A 21648-nucleotide genomic window follows, 5' to 3' on the forward strand; every position below is an offset into this window, starting at 1 on the left:
TGCAAATTTGAGGCAACCTGCAATAATTCATTTAATATTTTTGATATTTTTTTTACATGCGTAAAATCAGGTTATAATTTAGGTTTTTCGTAAAAAGAAGCATGCCAAACTCCGTGATCTAGATTGGAACCTGGTACGTGAACAAGAGGAAAGGACGCCTTAACGATCACGGACACCGCACCCTGCATGATTTATTCATAGTGTAACAACGCAACACGCCACCGTGTTCATAAAATGTTAAGTACTTAAAAGATTTAGTTAACAACACAAGTACTTCTCCTAAAGGATGGCCTAGTGAACAAGCAGAACAATGTAAAACAACACTGGATTAATTCACGTAATTAAAATAGTATTCAGCATATTAATGGCCGGCACTTTGTGCTAATTATTAAACAAAGAGTTGGATCCAAAATCAATAATGAAGAATGTTATCTTTTTTTTGCTCTACAAATACACTCCAACTTCTGATAAATCCAGTATTTTAATATAATAAAGTAAGCTAATAGTTTAGTTTTTTTTTAAAAAGATAACGACCGTTCTTTCAAGTAGGAAAGAGTAAAATGTGTGAACTTCTAAAAATATATTGTTGGCAACTTCACTACGTCCTTTAAGATGAAGCATCACTGTAGATAGAAGGCCAGCAGCGCTAAGTAGACGGTTAATAGTTTGTAGCGCAAAGTAATAATATGAAGATTCCACCACAAAAAAAGTAGACTGTAGGATGTTACGGTTCGCGGGGGGGGGGGTATTTAATTTTTGTGTGTTTTATATATTGGGTGCTCAGTACTGCTACACCCTGGTCCTGCAACTGAAATATAACAAAATAACTGATTCACGCACCTCGCGGGTAGTCATAGTTGTAATGAGCAAAGGCATAAAGGTATAAGCCGCATAAAAGTAGGATATACAGTGAAAGGGTACGTAGGGATGAGCTGAAGTCCTCTAATACTACTAACCAGGTTAAAAGAAGAAAACAAACATTTTAGATCCAGATTTTGGGATGGAAGTATTATTGAGGAGTATTGTGTAAGGGATTTTGCTTCGATGGGAGAATGATACATGGGTAATGTTGCTTTCATTAAACTTTGCTCCACTCGACTACATCGGACTTTGGACAGCACGACTCCAAGTTGTGACAACTGCGATGAAGAGGAGGTAACTGATCGATCCAAGCACGCTGCTCTGGGGTACTCCCGGAGGACAATAGTCGGAGTAGACTGATCCTTAACGGACTCTGACATATAATTTACTTATGCCCTGCAAGTACTGAAGTTTAGCTATATCAAAATCTTAACCGATGGCCTTAAAATTGATAGGATAATAAACACATTATTTGATAGTAATAAGCTAGACGTGTCCTAAACTTTATTATCCAATGGTGCCTTTTAAATACGTAATTAAATATTTCAAATTGTAAAATTGCAATTAACGCAAAATAAACACAGTGATATTAATTTAAATTACTAGACCGGTGTATTCTTCGTCAGACAAACGGTTTTAAATAGCATGCACTACTCAGAATGAAAAACTATGTACACATTCGATTATTTTGAGAAAATACATGAACTTTATTGTAAAAACAAGTATCTAAATCACTATATTGAAATCTTGTTCGTTCAACATTTTCAACGTTTTCAATAGTACAGTCTAGAAAGTTAAAAAAGTATAGACTAAATGTCTTAGGTATGTAACTTTTAAAATGTGACTTCCTAGACAAGCACATTATTGTACGAATATACTTAAAGAAATAGATTTTCTTTAGTTAAAAAATAGGGGAATCCATCTAGATTTGTTATTTCTGTATAAAGGACTAAATAGAAAGTTCGAACACTAACACGTTGATGTAGGTGCATAAATTTTAATGTCTCTGGAGTTAACATGAGGAATGATTAAGCGTTTTATACAAACATGTATACATGCAGTTATATAAAACTGGGTCATTTAATGGAATGATGGATGATGGCAGAAGAATATTTGCAGGATATTTATTGGTTCAATTGCACACTGAATAAATCTATTTAATGTTTAGTAAATATTTTATATATCTATATTATGACAAATTTTCCCTTAAATAAGCAAATGAATGTTAAATAAATAAAAGGAGAGATTCAAAGAGAGAAAAAAAAATACTTGGAAGTACGTTGGTGAAACAAGTTCCTAATACAGTTAGTGTGAGTTAATTCATACTGACTATAAAAGGAGACAATTAAAACAAAACCAATATAATAAACGAAACTATAAAGTTTGAAATTAAGTATTCCCGGAAGAAGTAAACTTCCGGGCAAGTAAAAAATAAAGGTTTGCCGCTACCGATCACGTCAGTTGTTTGTTCACGGTAGTTAAATATACAACAGTTGAAGAAGTATACACTGTATAAAGGCAGTTATTTAAACAGTGTTTTCCGTTTCGAACAACGTTCGTTCGTTGCGAATCAGAATCCATAATAACTACTTAGGATGGAAACGTCCCAGAACGTGGTTGGGAATAAAACATGAATTCCTTTGTGTAAATAAAATGTTCTTCGGTATTTTTGAAGGTAGGCAAATTACGGTAGGCCCCTGTCGCCGACGATTGTAAATATTGCATCAGCGACGACGGCCTTCCCAATCAGCCGAAATCCATCGCAGGACCGGGAAATTAACGCCATCGGGCGAGGTTCGGTAAATCGGTATATTCCAGGAGGATGACTGACGGCAAAATCCAATTTCAAGTTTTATTAAAACACGCAACAAAAGATATTGAAAAAGGGTGGTCGGTGGAAATAAATTAAACCATTTTTTTGTCACTAAGCTCTCCAGAGGGAAGGAAATCTTTATTTTTATCGACATAATTTCTTTTTTCTCGATTATTGAAAACTAACGATTTATCGTATTAATAAACTAATACTACCAATATTTGACTGATTGTATATGTTAATACCAATGTCGTTATCCGTGTATAATAGAATGTTTCAAGTACGCCTAATTAAAAAATATAATATATTTTAATATTATATGGCCATTATGCATTCTACTCCTTTCCAGTTTTATTGAAGAACACTCTCCATACCAATTTTACCTATCACTCTAACTTTTTGTTTGACTCGTTTTCTTTATGTATGAACCAGTTTCTCAGTAAATTACTGTTTGGTTTGTTCAATTAGTTAAAACAAATTAAAGTACCGATAAACTAAACGGTTTTTAGGTCCTTGGTGTAAAGGAAGAGGATAAAATTTGGCATGTTCAGAAATTCAGAACAAATGGCGAAGTGCGTCTTCATAGGTTTTAGAGGAAGCATCAATTTCGCAGCAAATTGCAAAATGAAAGGAGTACCGTTTGGGCTGACCCCAGCCCCCTTTCCCAGGGCGCACCCTTTGCTTCCTCCGCGCTCCCGAACTTCCCAACACCTCGTTAATCTTCCAAAGTAATGAACATTTAATTTCAGCGTCTATGAAGTGAGAATTCGAAGTTTTTGTTGCTGTTCTTTCTCCTTGGCAGAGGGATATAAATTGAAATCAGAGCGGTCGGAAAATTGAGAAATAAAAGCGCGAGAGGCAAGAGCAGAAGTGGGAATGAGGGGGGAAACTGCTGTGGGAAGCCTAAGCGATGAAGACAAATGATGGGAAGAACGATGGTGAAATCTGCTGAAGAAATTCCAGACATAGCGAAAGATGAAATGGTCATTTCCCCTCTGACGATTACAGCCGATAAACATTGACATGATAAGTCAATTCGAATTATAAACAGATTGTTACTCTTATTGTAATTTACGAAAATAAATTTTGTACATAAAATACAATATATATTATTTTAAACATTCTATACTGTTCATTTTTATTTGTAGATCGTGAGATGCGGTATGGTATGACGTAGGTTTCAGAAAAACATTTTCTTTATCGTGCCAATGTTTCGATCTTTATTGAGATCATCTTCAGAGACTGGGATTTATAAACACTGTTTAAATTTTACAAATACATGTAGGATGTGGTTAAAAAAATGAATTTATACGATTCTAGAAATTTTAAATTCAAACAAAGTATTTGTACTGACTCAAAGTGTTTGTTTTCTGTGTACTTGTAAATACTTTGATTGAATTTAAAATTTCTAGCTTTGTATACATTTGTTTTTTACCACATCGTACATGTATTTGTAAAATTTAAACAATGTTTATAATGCCCAGGCCTTGAAGATGATCTCAATAAAGTAGAAATGTGGCACGATAAAGAAAATGTTTTTATAAACCCGACGTCACACCAGAGCGCATCTCACGATCTCCAAATAATCATTGGCTAACGGCCACTAAACACCACACACTGTTAATTTTATTGTTGAAGACTGCAGTGTGATTAACTTGTAACGTGCCGCTGCCGATCATTTTTGCCTTCTTATCCGAGCTTGAAGCGGAGAAATTTGCGACCAAATCTAATCAATATTTTGGTCTGCCAGATATTTCGGTATCTTCTTTGAGATTTATTAAGGATGACCAAATTGCTCGAAAGATAAATATACCGGACTACTCATTTTATCGTATTCAGTATTACTTTTGAAACTAATATAATTTCTATCGTATGTTACAAGCTAGCCTATGTTGAATCTCAATTGCCTGTTGCGCCTGAAATGCCAATTGTCAAAAATGATAATAAATACGAGAAAAAAATTGTGTTGAACTGCGAAATTTAATATTTAAATTTTCTTAATTTTTGCATTTTGCCTTACATAAAAAATCATTATCCAAGACGACCTTTCATTCATAATTTATTCAAATATACCATTACAAAGTTTAATAGGTATTGGATTTTACAATCATACTATAATATACAAATATTAAACTGCTCATCATAGTCGATTATATTATGTACAACGCAGTCAATAATTCCCGTGCCTCAATTTCGGTAGTTGACTTGAACATACAAACTTGTCTTGATGTAAAGTCAATTGTCTTGAGCATTCGAGTACATTTTCGACTACCCCGGTGATTTTTATTATATGGAAGACGTGTTGCAACGGATATGCGGCAACATTCTGGTCAATATTCGAGGTGTTTTCCTCAGGAGTTAAAAAAGTTGAAACTTTTGTTTGTAGGTCAATCCACGGAGGATCGCATTTTACTACAAAGTCAGGCGTTTGCCTTGGGTTTTTAACCGAGTGCGGACCCCATTTTAATTACGTTTGGCGGAAGCAAGTCTTTTCCTCTTAAGCGTAGCACTATTTTTAAATATATAAAAACTAGAATAAACACAAATGTGCGAGTTGTAGTTGTAAATAAGAACGTTCCTTTGCGCCTTATCGGAATCATTAGCATTCCTGCCATTGGATGTAATTGAATGTAACAGCGAGGGTGTAAATGAAATTATGGTAAATGAGAAATAAAACATTTGAGAGAGTTTCTTTACGTCAGACATCAAATAGTATTTTCCTTAGCAATTTAATTATTAAACTAACAAATATTTTAAGGAAATAAATAAAATACAGTTTCGCAAGGAACGTCCGTTCAACATTGTGCAATTGCTCAAAAACCTCCGATTTAGCAGTAAGGTAATAAAAAAAAAGTAGGCCGAGGGGAGTGAATCGAAACATTGGAACATATATTTATTGTTACGACGTTCACGTCTTTCACTCTTTTCCAATAATCAACATTATTCCAACAGTACATTGTTCAGCAGACATTTACATATATTTTTGGTAATTGGTGAAACAAAACTATAAAAAAAAACTTTATGAATGATGTTTTCAGTTATAATCCCAAATTAGTAGATATACAGCACAATTAATCGGTTTGAGAATAAAATTTTTTTAAAATTAACTATTGAGTATAAATAAAATATTAGTCTAACAAAAATTTTATGCAATGCAGAATTTTGCATAACTTTAGCGTAAACGGTAACCCTAAATTGACTAAAGGGCTCAAGCACAGATTTAAAAATACTCTAACTGAAATAGACGTTAGAAAACGTTATGTCTTAGAATAGCGTGCTTCTTAACGGGTGACGGTAAAGTCAACAAAGTAGTTTTTTTATGGTTATATTCTCCAATTTAAGAAAACAATATTACACGAACATGTACAAATATAATTCACTAATCGTACAATTTTTCATGAATCCAAATCCTAACTATGTGCATTTGGTGTTCCAGATTAAAATATTTAGCTCCTTGATTTAGATAAAAACAGAAATACAGCTAGAAATATAGCAACCTTTCCTTCAATAAAGCAACAGCAAAACAAGACCCATTGGCTGAACCAACTAGATACAATTTAAATCTAAAATTCTAAGAGACAGGCAGCAATGTCCTTTTTAAAAATATTGTTAAAAATATAGAATGTTGTTATAATGAGTATGTAGTGTGGTTAACTAAATGCGCGGTAATATTTTAGTTTACCTAAATGTGCTAATCTAAGTTGAAAGCTTTATATTCTTAAGAGTTGTTGACACTTTTCGTCTTCAATTTCATTTAAACGGAACGTACCCAAAATTGGCCAGTAATTAATATTTATTTGTGCGTTATGGCTTCTAGAACTATCTGGTCCACATCCTTTTCCACAGAGAAAATCCATAACATCCGTGAGCGATTCCTTTCTTTTCAATCTTACAAGATAAGAGTATAATCTGAACTACCACAAACTCCCCAGAAACTAAGCGTTCGCGGTAAAATCCACTATGCAAAAAGTCTTCAAATAGCAACAACGTTATTTAAAAAACGTTAAATATAACGCCGACCTTGAAATAGAGGAAAAATTATTCGATCTCTCTAGTGTTATTCTGTAAAAATATTGCGTTTGTTGTCGTATTATGCACAATACACGAATCGATACCCCATTAATGTAGCGAAATAAACATACATTAAATTGTAATTCCTATGTTAAACATAAATAAGTAACGACAAAGTTAGGAAATAGTATAATGTTCTATAGTATAAATCTGGCCAAATTTCTAGAGAAGATAAGAAGATAGAACCCTACCGCTTCTAAGTTCTTAGTAACTCCAACAATATATGATATGTTGAGATAACATGTAATCTATGTTTTCATGGCACTACAACTATAAGTTTTTCGCCAATTCTGACCGTACAGTTTAAGAGTTAATATTAATGAAAAGCCGATAATTCCTCTGGAAAAGTCCCCCTTCCCATGGGATTTAATTACGTTAAGTAACTTGACAAAAACCCTTACTCTCGCACACGATTCCTCTTCACTACTAATTATACAGCCATGGTGTACGTCATTTCCTAAATTATTCAGACAGCAGAATTAATTTTGAGGCTTTTTATTCCGGGGCCGAACACACAGTTCCGTTAACCCCAAACGGGAGAGAAAAAATGTGTAATTATCTACAAATAATTTAATTATGCACCTAAACGGACCTAGGTTTTGACTATCAGGCCGAAGGGAACGAGCCCGGGTTGCAGTTAAATTATTTCCGCGAGGGGGCACCGGCCGTGCATCATGCCCGGCAATACTATTATTATGTCGTCCATATGACATAATAAAGGGATGAGAAATGCCGGTTTTCCTCTTGGGCAATTAGTACTTTTGGTAAACGAGGAAGGCATTTGGCCGAATAAACTTGGAAAATAATGTGATCCTCGTGTAATATTTTCGTTAGAGCAGTCAGCTATATTTTTATATAAAACTTTGATAACCGAAAATTACAAAATTTGGAGAATTATAATCACTCTTCGACGTGGCGATATCATTTTTTTCAAATCTTTTTAAATATCGGTTGAATATGAATAAATCTTTATTTTTGTGAACTTTAAAAGTACTTCTGTTGATTTGCAGTGGATTTATTTTATTTTTCAACACTTGTTTATTTAAAATCTGGAAAGGAAATTTGACTGACAATATACATATAATTACCAATGATTTTTTTTAATTCGATTAATATTATAATACGATCTATTTCTATATCATTATGTTAGATTTGTTCAAGAAGATCAAGCTAAAGAACTATCACTGATGTTTGCGTCAATTTCAATCAATGCGTCAATTGGCAAGAATTGAAGTAATAAAACTATTCAAATTCATACGTTTTATTAAATTTCACCAATCCAATATTTCAATATTAACTGAAATGGTTAAAGGTTCAGTGTAATAAACATAGCAAAAAAAACCTTAACAACCTTTATTCAAGTAAAGATGTAAACTGAACAACAACCAATTGCGACATATGGTGAACGAAAAACTGTTATAATCCCTTCGAGCCGTTGTGTGTACTATTGCAATTACTAAAATGTAAATGAACCCTGCCCATATTACAAACATATTGATAAAAAAACAAGCCCATTTGTAAGTATCCAGCGGCCCTGCATTCGAACCCGGGAACTTTACCTAACAGTGATGAGCACCTACCGTTGCTGCCACTTCTGCAACTTTTATTTAATTTGTAGAGAGACTTTTAGTAAAGCACAGAATCAATAGAATATAGCGGTTAAATTTCAGGCAATGCGATAATTCACAGTGACGTATGAGAATTATTTCATGGCAGAATTATTTTGTCGAACTTCGCCCCAATTGCACATACCAGAGGAAAAGTAAATTATAAAATTAAAATAGAGGTTAATATTTTTACCGACGTAATTTCAAGATCCGTCGACACGATTAAAAGTATTTATTGCTCAAACTTTTTAGTGTTACTTCAACTTGCAACAAAAGCTGGTGAACAAACCTACTAATGGAAAGACTGCACTTTAGTTGGTTTTCCTGGAATATTTTAATTTTGCTTATTTTGAGAGGAGCCATTAATTTTAAATTCTTTACGTTAATGTAATTTTGTTGCAAATATACTCAAAGATTTAAATAAGCGGAGACTCCTATTTTGTTGCTAATTTTTAACTATATGTATTTTTATCGTACTATGTCAATATATTTATTTTAATTTAAACCGAACTGAAGAGATCAAAAAGTCATGTTTTTTAATACAAATAATTTAATTATGGTAGTTTGAAAAAAATTTACCAAAACGCCAGAAAGTTAACCAGAATTTTATGATAGAATGATTTTAAGTAACAATTTATTACCTAGTTTTGCTTACAATAAATAATGCATTAAGAGTAAAACAAACAAGTTAAAATAAATTGTAAATTAAATTTTAATCTATCAATAAATGATTTTCCGGTCTTTTGGTGGATTTTCTTTAAAACAATAATAATAATTAAATAATAATTATATTAATATATTTGTATAAATAATAATTATATATTATATTACCCGATGTTAGTTAATGAGATGTGAATGCATATTGGTAACAAAACTTCCATAATAAAAATAAATTATTCAGAAATCGTGAGATGCGGTCTGGTGTGATGTAAGTTTCAGAAAAACATTTTCTTTATCGTGCCAACGTTTCGATCTTTATTGAGATCATCTTGAGAGCTCAAAGTGTTTGTCTTCTGTGTAAGATCGAAACGTTGGCACGATAAAGAAAATGTTTTTCTGAAACCTACATCACACCAGACCGCATCTCACGATTTGTGAATAATTATCGATTAACGGTCACTAATCACCACACAAAATAAAAATAAATTTCAAACAAATCCAGCGTTATTAATCATTTCATTTTTTTGCAAAAAAAGAAGTTGATCTAATTTTAGATTATTGTTTAATCTATCCATTAATCAAGCTAACCGCGAAAGCAAGTCGATAGATCGTCCGATTCGCGTTTTTGCGCTAGCGGTTCTGTGTTCGAATCCCATGGAATAACTCGAAAAATGTATTTACGAGTGGTTTGCCCCTTCGTCTGCGGAACACAACGGGAAGTTGGAAGTGAACCCCTCCCTTAGGTCTGGAATTTTTTTTTTTAAACCTTATCAATAATAATAACTATATAGATCTCATCTATAATCTAATATCATAGTAGTGCAATCATGGATAGTTTAGAAAATTCAAGTTATAAACTATTTACTTTCGTTTTTCAAATAAACGATATCAACACAAAACAACAAACGTTTATTAAGCCCATAAAATTCAAATATTGCACTTATTATGGGAAAATAAAATGTTTATTTGAAAATAGCTTATAAGTTCAATCATCGTTCAAACGAAGAGTGGATAGAATGAACTCTCATTGCTCAAGTGTCCCTTGTGTAAATAAAATTTGTAAGAGTAAAGAAAAAGGGTGTACTAAAATATTGTTTACCCAATATATACATATAAGAAGGTACATAATATCCGATTCACATTTAATTTTAATATTAAGGTCAGGGCCGATTCACAATCAATGTTGAGAGTCAGTCAAAGGACGTAAATAGGGCTTACTTAAATATTAAAAGAAATAATGTATAAGTCACGACTAAAACCTTCAATATTGTGTACGGTTAGTTTGTAATAACTAGGTTAGTGTATAATAAGAATAAAGCATATTTATATATACTTTATGTAGCATGCAGAGGTATGAAAATAAAAAAAAATCATAAATAGTGTTTGCCTTTTCATTATATTGTAAAAACATACATCAACAATTATTATTTAATATATACAGGGCGTACAAAATAATTTAATTTGATTCAATATTATGTACAGAACTATAAACAAATTCACATTGTTGGAATTATCAATTAAAAATAATAGGACTTGCACTTATTAATTTGGTTGAAGTTTCTTTAAAGTTAGACATTATATGAGTAAAGGAGATCACAAAGTAAATTAGACATATAAATGCACTAGATCGAGGGGTAGTAGCTTACAGCTTTGGCTTTGGGATGACAAAAGAAGTCACAGTAAAAAAACATGAATCACATACAGATTCTCCGAAAGTAAATCAGTTGAAAATTATTATGTCTTATTTATAATAAAAGAAATAAACTTTATATACCGCCGAATATAATTTATTCCCATCTTTGGGATAATCTTTGGCAATGCCTGTATATTATTAACTTATCATAGGATTTTCGTTATGTACAATTTCATTATCACTTTTTCATTCAAAAACCCTTACGTATTAGATAAAACTAGTACCTCGCCATAAGTACTAACAATTCGTTTTTCCGACTTTGCAAAATAGAGACTTTGGTAACACGAATTAGTCGAGATAATTTAAATAAAGTGTAGAAAACTAACATATAAAATAAGAATGAATACGGGATAAACTAAAATGCATTCTTAGGGTTAACAAAAAAAATGCAAAGTAAATGTTTAAAGTGAGGTGAAATGAAAGGATAAACATGGTGTGACCGTAGAACACTAAACATACTTTTTTCGGAAGGGTTAGACGTCTGTTCCGCATCCCTCTTGGTATCCTTCATCCGGCGAATTTCTTGTGAGGACCCTCTTGAGCGCGTTGACGGGCGGAAGAACGGGCACTCCCCTTTGCCAAACGCGGAGAGTTTTGGCGCTTGGGGGTGGCGCACCCCCTGGGATCGGAAGACCATAGTCCGGAGGGTAGTCTTCTACGTGTTCGACGATCGGCGTCCTGTCGCAGGCGTCCATGCTCGGCGTCCTCCCGAGATATCCTTCTTCCCAGACGCTGGCCGGGTAGAGACCGTCGTTCATCCGGCTGTACTCGCCGCTTCCGGGTCTTCCGTCTTCCCTCGTGTCGTTAATGAGGTCCGGATTGGAGATGGGCGCGGCGAACTGAACCGGATTCGAGACGCCGCCAAGTCCGTCGTAGTCGACGGGGCTTTCCGGCACTCTCGGCGGTTTCTGCACCGGGTTGGCCGTCTCTTTCCTTTCGACGAACGTCGACGTCTCCACCGTGACAGGCGTTGTCGCCTTCTGAGTAACGTTGCCGTTCGCAACGACTTCAAGTTGTCCAGGGGTTTTCGATTCCGAAAACGGTACACGACGCAGCCTCACAAGCAGCACCAGAATGACCAGGAGTATGAATAGGATTAAAATGACGAGTGCAGCGCTAAGACCAGCGATTTGGCCGCTACCGAGACTCGCCATACCTGCCATCCTATAAGATACGTGTACCGTGTAATTTGCCTCCGCGTTGCCGGCTCTGTTTTCAGCTATGCAGTAGAAATCCCCCGAATCCGCTTCTTGGGCGTTGGTTACGATCAATGTGCTTTTCTTGTCGAACGTCCCGTTTTCGATGATATGCACTCTTTGGTACGAACTGAATGCGGAGTTGTTAACGAGAAGCCTTCCGTTCCAATACCAACTGATAGTCGCTTCAGGGACTGAGGCGACCCTGCAGACAATAGTCGCGTTATCTCCGGTAGTCGCCTCCACATGTCGGCTGTCCAAGCGTATTTCCGGTTTGCAGGCGAAATCGTCTAGGTCCAATTCAGCGAAAGTGCGATGGACAATCCTTTCGGGACCTCCTTTGCACATCGGAGCTATCGGATAAGGGATGTTGTTATCCATCAACCAGATTTTAGCCGCTCTCAGATGACAGTCGCAATACCAGGGATTATCATGGAGTTCGACCCCATGTAGCCTGGAAAGAGTCTCTACCGTCCTGGGTCGGATTTCATGGAGTTGGTTTCCGTTCAATTTCAGTGCCTCCAGCAACTCGACACCCTCAAAAGCCTTGGGCGATATCATTTGCAAAGCGCAGTTCGAAAGATCTAGTTTCACCAATCCGGGCACGGTTTTAAAGGCATGAGACTCGATTTTTTGTATTGGGTTCCTCGCCATGACCAAATCCCTCAAAAATGGGACGTCTTTAAACGTCGCAGACGGTATGGTCGTCAAGAGGTTGTTCGTCAGGTCCAATTCGACTAGATTTGTGAGACCCGCAAGGGCTTGATCGTCGATCTGGCCTAAACGGCAGTTTCTCAGATACAGTCTCTGGAGGTTCAAAAGACCCGTCCTCACAAAAACCTCTCTCGGGAGAATCTGAAGATTGTTCCCGGACATATCCAACACTTGCGTCTCCGAATCCACCCCCTCTGGAATCATGATTAACGCGCGGTCCGTGCATTCCACCGTCTGCTTTCCCCCTTTCCACTTACAGACGCAAACCGGCGGACAGTTACCGGACCCGGACAAGCTGGCTCCGAAGAAAGAAGAAACCAATACGAATAAGAATATAATCATTGTTTCATGTGTTTTAACTCCGGTGGTCGAATCTCGGAGCGTATATCAATATGTCCCACTGATCATCCTCACAAATCACTACTCATTTTCCACATATCCGACGTCAAAATCATACAAAAACCCCTTCAAATAAAAATCACAGATATTAACCACTAGGAACACTGAACTGTTCGGTCGCGAAGAGGGGCGAGGGTAAGCTCGCGTAGAAATCGCACATCACTTGAAATTTTTTGAAACAATGACGTGGGTAAATAGCAGATGGAAAGAAACGTCCCGCACACCAACCAAAAGCAGACTGGCGAGGGGGGACCGAGCAGAGGCACGTCTTGCTTCTCGCCGGCCGGCGCTCCAAGCGGCTTCACTCTGAACCGGCTCCGCTCCCTTCTCTTCCTTCGATCTCTGTCAATTTTTCACGGACAAGTGAGCCCGACTCAGATCAATGGATCTCCACTTTTTTACACCATTAATTTCACAATCCATGGCTCCTCCCGGCTTTTCTTCGTACGTCTCTTAATCTCGCCCTTCGAATGTGGCACTGATCTGGATTTATCCGGATGAGTCGCGTTAGCTGACCCCAAATGCAATCTATATTATTCTCTAGTGCACATAGGTTCAACTTGGACTGGAATAATTTCAAAATTCTTTCCGTTTTCCGGCAAGAAGAGCGGGGTATTCCACTAATCCAGGTGGATATAAATAATTAGATACTTGCCTCAGATTTCAACTTTAAAATACCAAAGTTTGGCTCGAACGAACATCTTTGTTCTCCTGCTCATCAATATTGACGTAAGAAAAACATGGTTCCTTTTTAAAACTAAAATTATTAACTGCACGATTACTTTCAAATACAGGTGCTATTCATATTCTCACTATTTGTGCATAACATACCAATATGTTTTTTGGTTTTTTTAAATGACAAGGTAATGAATAAATCGAATGTTGCTTGAACATATTATAGATGCAAACAAGAGCCAATTTGATGTGTTTACCTACTCCGAAAATAGGGCACCTAAATGAGGTATTGAAACAGTTTTTGTCTGTCTTTCCGTACGTGCAATACTTCCTTCCACCATTAACCAACTGATAATTAAGTCAATTTTACTACTTTTCCCCAAAAACCATCGTCTCGACATTCAAGTTTAATGCTAGATTCCACAACTTGGGAAGTTTGTATGGCCTATCAATCATCCTTCGAATGCCTCAGCTGTAATCATAGGGACCTGATCGTATTAGCGCATACTTTATGCTTATAAGTTCCAAACTTTAAATATAAAAAATTTAAAAATTCTTCTTGCTATTTTAAAAACATTACAATACATACATTCCACAAAAAATATTAAATTAAGTTTGCTTAGTTTACTTTACAACCGTGTTAATATCTATGAATTTTAATTTTTAACGTACTAGTTTTAGCAAGCTCGCGTACACGTATTGTATATGTAATGAATTTTTTTATTAATGAATAATAATTAATAACAATTGTTTATTACCTTCATAACTGATAATGACCAATGGCTTTTAGTACTTATATTATTGCACACATTTCTACTTAGAAATATTTTTGGAAGATTACATTTTTATTCGAATTTATTTTTTGGCGTCAAAAATTTCTGTCTATAGATTAGGTTATCTCAGCATCCGCGACATCTGGATCGAGCTAGCGTTCTTTAAATTATAAAAAAAGACATTTTTTGTTCTGCGTCAAATGAGTCCTTGAATCCTATTAGGTGTCAATTTTGTTTCGTTTAAAAAGACTCACTCAAAAAAAAAAAAAAAAAAAAAAATGATATCCATTATGCTTTAATCCTAATGACATTAATTTGACCCAATCAGTGAGAATTCTCGAGCGCAAAGGTTTTTCAACCCGTCGATTCTTTTAATTATAATGTAATCACCAAAAAGAGATAAATTAGTTCAAGCCTAAGAATCCAAAGGCGCTCGGTTTTTTGTTCCTTTAACTTGAAATCGGAGATAAAACTGTCTGGTTCTCCTAGAATCTTTTTTCTTTTTTTATATAATAATTTGTCCTAAAATTACTCTCGGAAGAATAATGAATTTTAATATTTATAGATTATTATAAGGGAGGTTTTATAGCCTCCTTCAAATTTAAACTTTATCGTAAAAGTGAGAAAATCTTGGAAATATCATAGTATAGTGCCCATTGAATAAACCCAGAATCGCAAATCCAATCCGATAATCCCTATTCTCGATTTCCTTTTAGTCAAATAAAATCGACTATGATAAGAAAAAAAAATTCCAAGATAAAATCGTTCCCAACCCTGTCACAATCATAAAAACAGCAGAATACAAATTCACGTTTTACAATTTCACACGAATGAACATGAGACCAGAAGAATAGCACCACACTTTATATGAGTATAAAATGCCCGTTTCAAAATTTATATTATTTGCATATGTATTGTATAATTATTATTTCCAATCAACATAAATTTTGTAATTCAACCAATCCCTGAAAATTACTGGAATAAAGGTCGAAAAGTCGAAAAAAAGAATGAAAAAGGTGTTTTTCTAAAATACCGCCCCTCACTACTTCAACAAATTATTGATCAACCGGTCGCCAAACAACCCAAACTTTTCGTTAGATGTTTCTTGTTTCTTATTAAAATTTATTATTGGCAATAATAAAAAATAAAATAAAATAACCGCCAAGTATTAACAACTCGGCATTTCTTTCATATAACTATTCAGTAATTCAGACAATCAACCTTTAAAATTGGCCCTGGCGCTGGTACGCCGAAATTCAAAAACGAGCCAATGTTTTCCGCGCAATTATGGGTAAGATAAATTGGTAAGCGGGAGCATGAATGGTCATGAAAAAAACTGATTCATTTCACTGGCCGAAGGTTTTGATCCGATCTTTAAAAAGAGCGGTTTTCCTATATCTAATCTAAAGCCGATGCTACTTTCCCTTTAAAATGTTTACTAATGGACAGTTGAGGGATCAGAGTAACTCCTATGTACTTATATTCTATCGGCACTTCGATTTCCTTTCCATTTAATTTCCAAATTTCATCTTTGGAATGTTTATCTATCTCACTTGAAACCCCGCATGAAAACAATGATTTTAGATTTACTCAAATTTACATACATGTTCAAGAGTGTAATATTCACTTAATCGATTAATCGAATAATGTAATACATTTGGGTCAGTTGCATCAAACGCTACAGGAGATACCAAACTGATTGGTTTCAAATATCATTTTGAAGCGTTCATGCACATCAAGCATCAATTCGAATGTTGTTGTTCACCGAAGGCGTACATTAGCTTGCAAATGGTGTTGAATGACGCATAAGTGGTTTACTAACTCAATGCGTCGAGAAGATGTATTTTTAAGATTTTTTCAGGCAGAACGGATTTGCGACATAAAAAATCTGTTTTCTCAATTACCTATGCAATTTTAATAAACATTGAGGTCATGTTTAGGAAATACGTTAAATTTTCAAACTGGTAGACTTTTCAATGGCACCAACCCATAAATTATAGACACTGGAAGATTTTTGAATAATTTTAAAAATTTACTGTACATTGATGATAATGATTGTTTGTAGATCAAGTTTCCAAATAGTTGGAATAACAGTGATAAATGAAAAATAAATAATAGAAATAAATTTGGAGATAAATTTTACCAATACATGGAGGATGTGGAAAAGAAAGAAAAAAAATGAATTTATACAATGCTAGAGAAGTGGAAAAATAAATTTATAAACATTTATAAATTTGTAAAATTTAAACAATGTTTATAAATCCCAGGCCCTGAAGTTGATCTCAATAAAGATCGAAACGTTGACACGATAAAGAAAATGATTTTCTAAAAACCTACGTCACACCAAACCGCATCTCACGATCTCCAAATCATCATTGGCTAACGGTCACTAAACACCACACATTTATGATAATTCCGAAAGATCTACGATTTTAACAAAATTGGGTTTATTAATATGCTTTCGAGTGATATACTTGGTAAGATCGGTACTTTCTTTTTACGAGAACTGTGTTAGATAGAAACCTCGACTCTACAGTAGCAAGTTCTCCAAGTGCATTATATTGCTCACGGGTTGTCTAGCGGTTTCCTCACATCTTTTACTGTCACAAAACGCAACAAAAATTAACAATTCTCGCTGATTTTCGGCTGCATTCAATTTATACATTATAAACTTTTAGTTTAGAAGAAGTAAATGTAACGTTTGGAGTTGGTAATATACTGCGCCCTTTAAGAAGGGGTATTGTATCTCCAGTTTTGTACTTGTACAACAGCACACGGGCGAGTCATAGTACATCAATAAACTTTATTAGTAGGCCCGGTTTCAGTAGTTGAATTTCTTCTGCGGTTAAATTGTACATCTCAAACCACTTCCTCCTGCGGGCAAATGTGGCGCCACAGTGTGTTGGTGTCTCTTCTGCTTCTTTGCAGAATTCGCACATGCCCAGTTGTGCTACACAAATCTTCAGAAGTACATTCTATCAGCAGAATCCTGTTAACAATCTTGTCAGGATTCGACTTTTTTCCTGCTTCGTTTGATGCATTTTGTTATTTCTTTTCTTCCAAAATTTGCTAGAAGGTTACTGGATTGTTTGTATAAAACAGTTAATTCCATTGTTTTCCCCATTTTATTGGTGTCATTTTGTTACAGGTACTCATTGGTAGTGTGAATCTCTATGACATAGAAGGGTTTCAGACGTATCAGAGATATGGCAGCCCCCTTCATTGGCCCATTCTCTCGTTGCCCTCTCTTCCTACAAGTCGAAGGACCCCGCAGTGAGTGACATTATTTTGCCTAATCCATGTAGTTTAGTTTCAATTTCAATTCAATAACAATTTACAATTAGTGCTTTGATGGATGCTTGACTGTCTAACATGATAGCTATATTTTTGCCTTTGTATTTTGGTTCAGTTTGAAGCGGGTACATTTCTCTATTGCTTGTGTATTATTAGCAGGGCTGTCAGTATTTTATTAAAATTCAACTCTTTTCCCGATACAAAAATAACAATCAGTTTCCTTCCAAATTTTCGAGGTGTTTTCTCTTTTAAATCAGTCTTTAGTGAATTCTGTAACATTCAGTTTTCATCTAATGCAACACGTCTATCAATAATACAAATTACAAATCCCCCTTATCTTAAAACCATGATGTTTCATAAAATATTTTTGAAGGTTAATCTACACTTGATTGATTGCTTTGAGAAAAATAATGTACGCATCTTACTAAACATGGCAATCGACAAATTCTTAAATGCCACAGTTTTTGTAAAATTCGCCAATCTCTGGGAGACCTCCTAACAGCATAGAGATTGTTTGAAATTTTGCAAAGATATTTTCAAATTTGAATTGTATGTTTGTGCCAGCGACACAGCCGTCAGTTTGGTTGAAAGGGTTCAGTATATTTTTTAGACAATTTGACGTATGTTTTGAAATGCCTTTAATTTTGGTTTTAAAAAATGCATAGATTACGCCTTTTGTGTGTTTTCCCCGGGGCCTTGTAGTAATAAGTTATCCTTTTATTTATTTTTATTTTTGTTTTGCAGCCGCACTCGTGCGGCCACCTACGCGACGACCCCTATGTTGATTTTAGAATGGAGGGCTCTTTCGAATGAGCCAGAAAAACAACACTTATTGTTTGGAAATAAAAAGTTACGTTTAATAACAGCTAAACGAGTAGTCTGCTTGAATTTCGCAGTTTCATTGGATTTGGTCATGTTCTTACTATTTTGTGTTATTCGCACACAAAAAATAATAAATTTAAAAAAAAAATAAAAGACAGTGTCTTTCCATAGAAGCCCATTCTCACATTCCAAAGATGAATTAAAAAGACAGAAGTACAATTCCAATTTCTATGAAAGCAATGGACGTTGGAAGTAGTCGACCTTGGTAATGTTATGCTTGAGAGTACATTTCTTCAGCTTCTCCATACAAAAAGTAGTCGGGTTTTTGTCGGTCGCGTGATCATTTGTAGTCTGACGGAAGTCGTAAACCGCATGACTGGAAGACGGCTAGTAAAAAGCACACTTAGCCCTCCTTCAGACAGGGGACCTGCAGGAAAATGCGTAAAAAACAAAATGTATCTAATCGACTGCACGAATGGGCCGTGTATACCTGAGCCGACCCATCCTTTCCCACTTTCATTCTAAACACGGAAAAGGACTTAAAGTTTCGGTCCGACATTATTCAACCATATTAAAAATAAAGCAATTGAGGATATAGATAGCACTCTGACCACATAATCACAGCTTTATTTGATTATAAAGATGTGAAGATTCTATATTCGTCTCCAAATGTAAGAATCCTGTCGGAGAGTAAAAATCATTTTAATATCTATAATAATTCCTCATGCCATACATAATATTAATATCTAAATTATAATAAATGAAGATTTTTATTAAGTCGAAGGATAATGTCATAAATCTTGTGATTGATAAATAAAAATTAAAAGTAATGTTATGATTGCCTTTTACACAACAGATAAATTTTTGCTCCAGAAATATCCATTTTCAGTGCCATATAATCGCTATAATGTTAAGTATTAAAACTCAGAAAACGCAGCTTAATAGATAGTAAACATATAGAAATTTATATGTAATATAAACTAATATATTTTTCTCACAGAAGGGGTTTTCACGATCTTTGTGTTAACCATATTAAGTCTGTTGGGTCCTGTTAGATAGAGAAAAATTATGACGTAGGCTTGTAAGAATCGGCTAGTTAACATTGCTCGATCTAACAAGCCAGGGCAAATGTTAGATGTTAAATTCACTATATTTCGTGGTCCGATTGACCAAATAACTTCTTTCTATTAATTAATTTTTATGTAAGGTATTGGTCGAAATTAAAAAGTTAGTTCACGAGCGGGATTCGAACCCATGACCTTCGGCTAAATACGGCACAAATCTACCACTTGAGCTATCGTGACTTCGATCCACTCGGACACCAACTTCCCATCTCAAAGTATCACCCGCTCGTGACACTTACTTTTTCATTTCGCCCAATAACTTACATAAAGATTAATTAATTGAAAGTTAAATGTTAGGTCGAAAATGTAGTCACATTGCTATCCGTTAGGGCGTAGGTAACCAACATGGCAGACATGAATTTAACAGCTGTTTTTTGTTTACACGTATTTTGATTATTAAATCCGCGTTAATTAAATCATATCAATACATTTCTTTTGTTAATTTCTGAACTGTCCTTATACTCTCATTCATAATTGTATATCCCCTATCCTGTAAAGTTGTAGGCTGTCAGATGTTAGGATACAAGTCAGGTATGTCGGCACGAATTGAAGCGTGTCATTTGTTAGTACTTTTCGAGTGCATAGATAGCATATCGAATGAAAGAGTAGATTAATTTTCCTTTTTTATTAACTTCTGGTATCCTACAATTTAACAAAAAAAAAAACAGGCCTTCAAGGACTGTTATAGCTTTATTTTTGGTTCTACCAGTAACCAGAAGTTTTTACGAATTCGATGTACTGTTCGATTTATGGGCTCCTCAATCGATGGCTACCCTGCTATCCGTGTTTATTCATGCCGATGTTATGACACCACCTTCATTCGTCCACCAATGCTTTCGGTATGGCGAAAAGCTCGGCTTGGTTAATTAAGCACGAGTCAGCTAACGTAAACTAATAGTATGTAAGTCGGTACATTGTCTTCTCTGTACACACTACGGCACCTACTTGATTTCCCATCTTACTCCCATCCATATATATGTATTGATGGTAAATTGCCATTTCATCGTCTCCTTCTGTCTCTAATGTATCAATTGATGCATGGGGCCATTGATTTAGTGGGAACTTGATTATGCTGGGAAGTGGGGAAAGCATGATATAGGTTTTCGTTTAACACATAAAATACATCTATTATCTGTTCATTTTTAACAATTATGAGGACGATAATAGGCATAGGATATTGTCTATAGACTTTTATGAAACGCAGTTCGCTCCTCTATTGCACATTTTTCAATTTTTTTAAGAGCATTGCTCCATACTGGAGCTGCATATGACAGGAATTATTTTTTAGGTTTTCGGCTAGTAAAAATTCAAACAGTCTATCGATTTCCTCTGCATGATTGTCTAACATCTGGTCGATTGAGTGTGGGAGGTTATAAGCTCTTCTGCCTACCTAAAAAATATAATAGTCATTTAATGGTCAATACTTCTTCTCATGTTGGTACTTTGGTAGTGGGCCTCTTGCCAGGAAAAAATGATGCGTGAAATATGTATGACCTTGTTAAAACAGTTTCCTTTAATTTGGATTTCCTAAGAGATTTTATGCATAGTTTAATACTATTTTTTTCCTCTTTCAATTTGTTATTTATTGAGTTGTCCCAGTTTTGGTGCGAAGATGGTTATGTTACCCTGCTTATGATGGCAGCCATATCATCTGGTTGCACCGTGGCAACCAGCGAGCAAGCCACCACAGCCTGTTTGGCGGCCAGCGATTCAACGGTGTCCAGGGATCCACATAAAATACACATTATAATGTGCTGCCTGCAGAGGGCGTAACAATATCTTAAATGATAGGATTAACAACGAACTTGTGTTTTAGAGTTATACGAGTTGACAGGGTGTCTTTGCATACAATCAGATCTGTGATGGAACAATTATCCTGAGACATTTTTGTATGGCAATCAATTCCCCGGTGTAATTATAACAATGTTTGAGCGTGATAAACTGTA

At 35.1% G+C, this 21648-nt stretch overlaps 1 protein-coding gene across 1 annotated transcript in view; it reads right to left on the reverse strand.

Moving 5' to 3' along the window:
* Nucleotides 1-13263, reverse strand: part of LOC106672538 (leucine-rich repeat-containing protein 4) — a 71228-nt gene extending 57965 nt beyond the window's left edge. Inside the window, exon 1 of the mRNA XM_014404061.2 lies at nt 11165-13263. Coding sequence (XP_014259547.1) covers nt 11179-12957 — 1779 coding nt within the window. The 5' untranslated portion in view covers nt 12958-13263 and the 3' untranslated portion in view covers nt 11165-11178. The remainder of the gene's footprint in view (nt 1-11164) is intronic.
* Between the last annotated feature and the right edge of the window lie 8385 nt (nt 13264-21648).

This window comes from Cimex lectularius, unplaced genomic scaffold (genome assembly GCF_000648675.2).
Source record: "Cimex lectularius strain Harlan isolate CLEC.00 unplaced genomic scaffold, Clec_2.1 scaffold130, whole genome shotgun sequence".
Classification (NCBI taxonomy): domain Eukaryota; kingdom Metazoa; phylum Arthropoda; class Insecta; order Hemiptera; family Cimicidae; genus Cimex; species Cimex lectularius.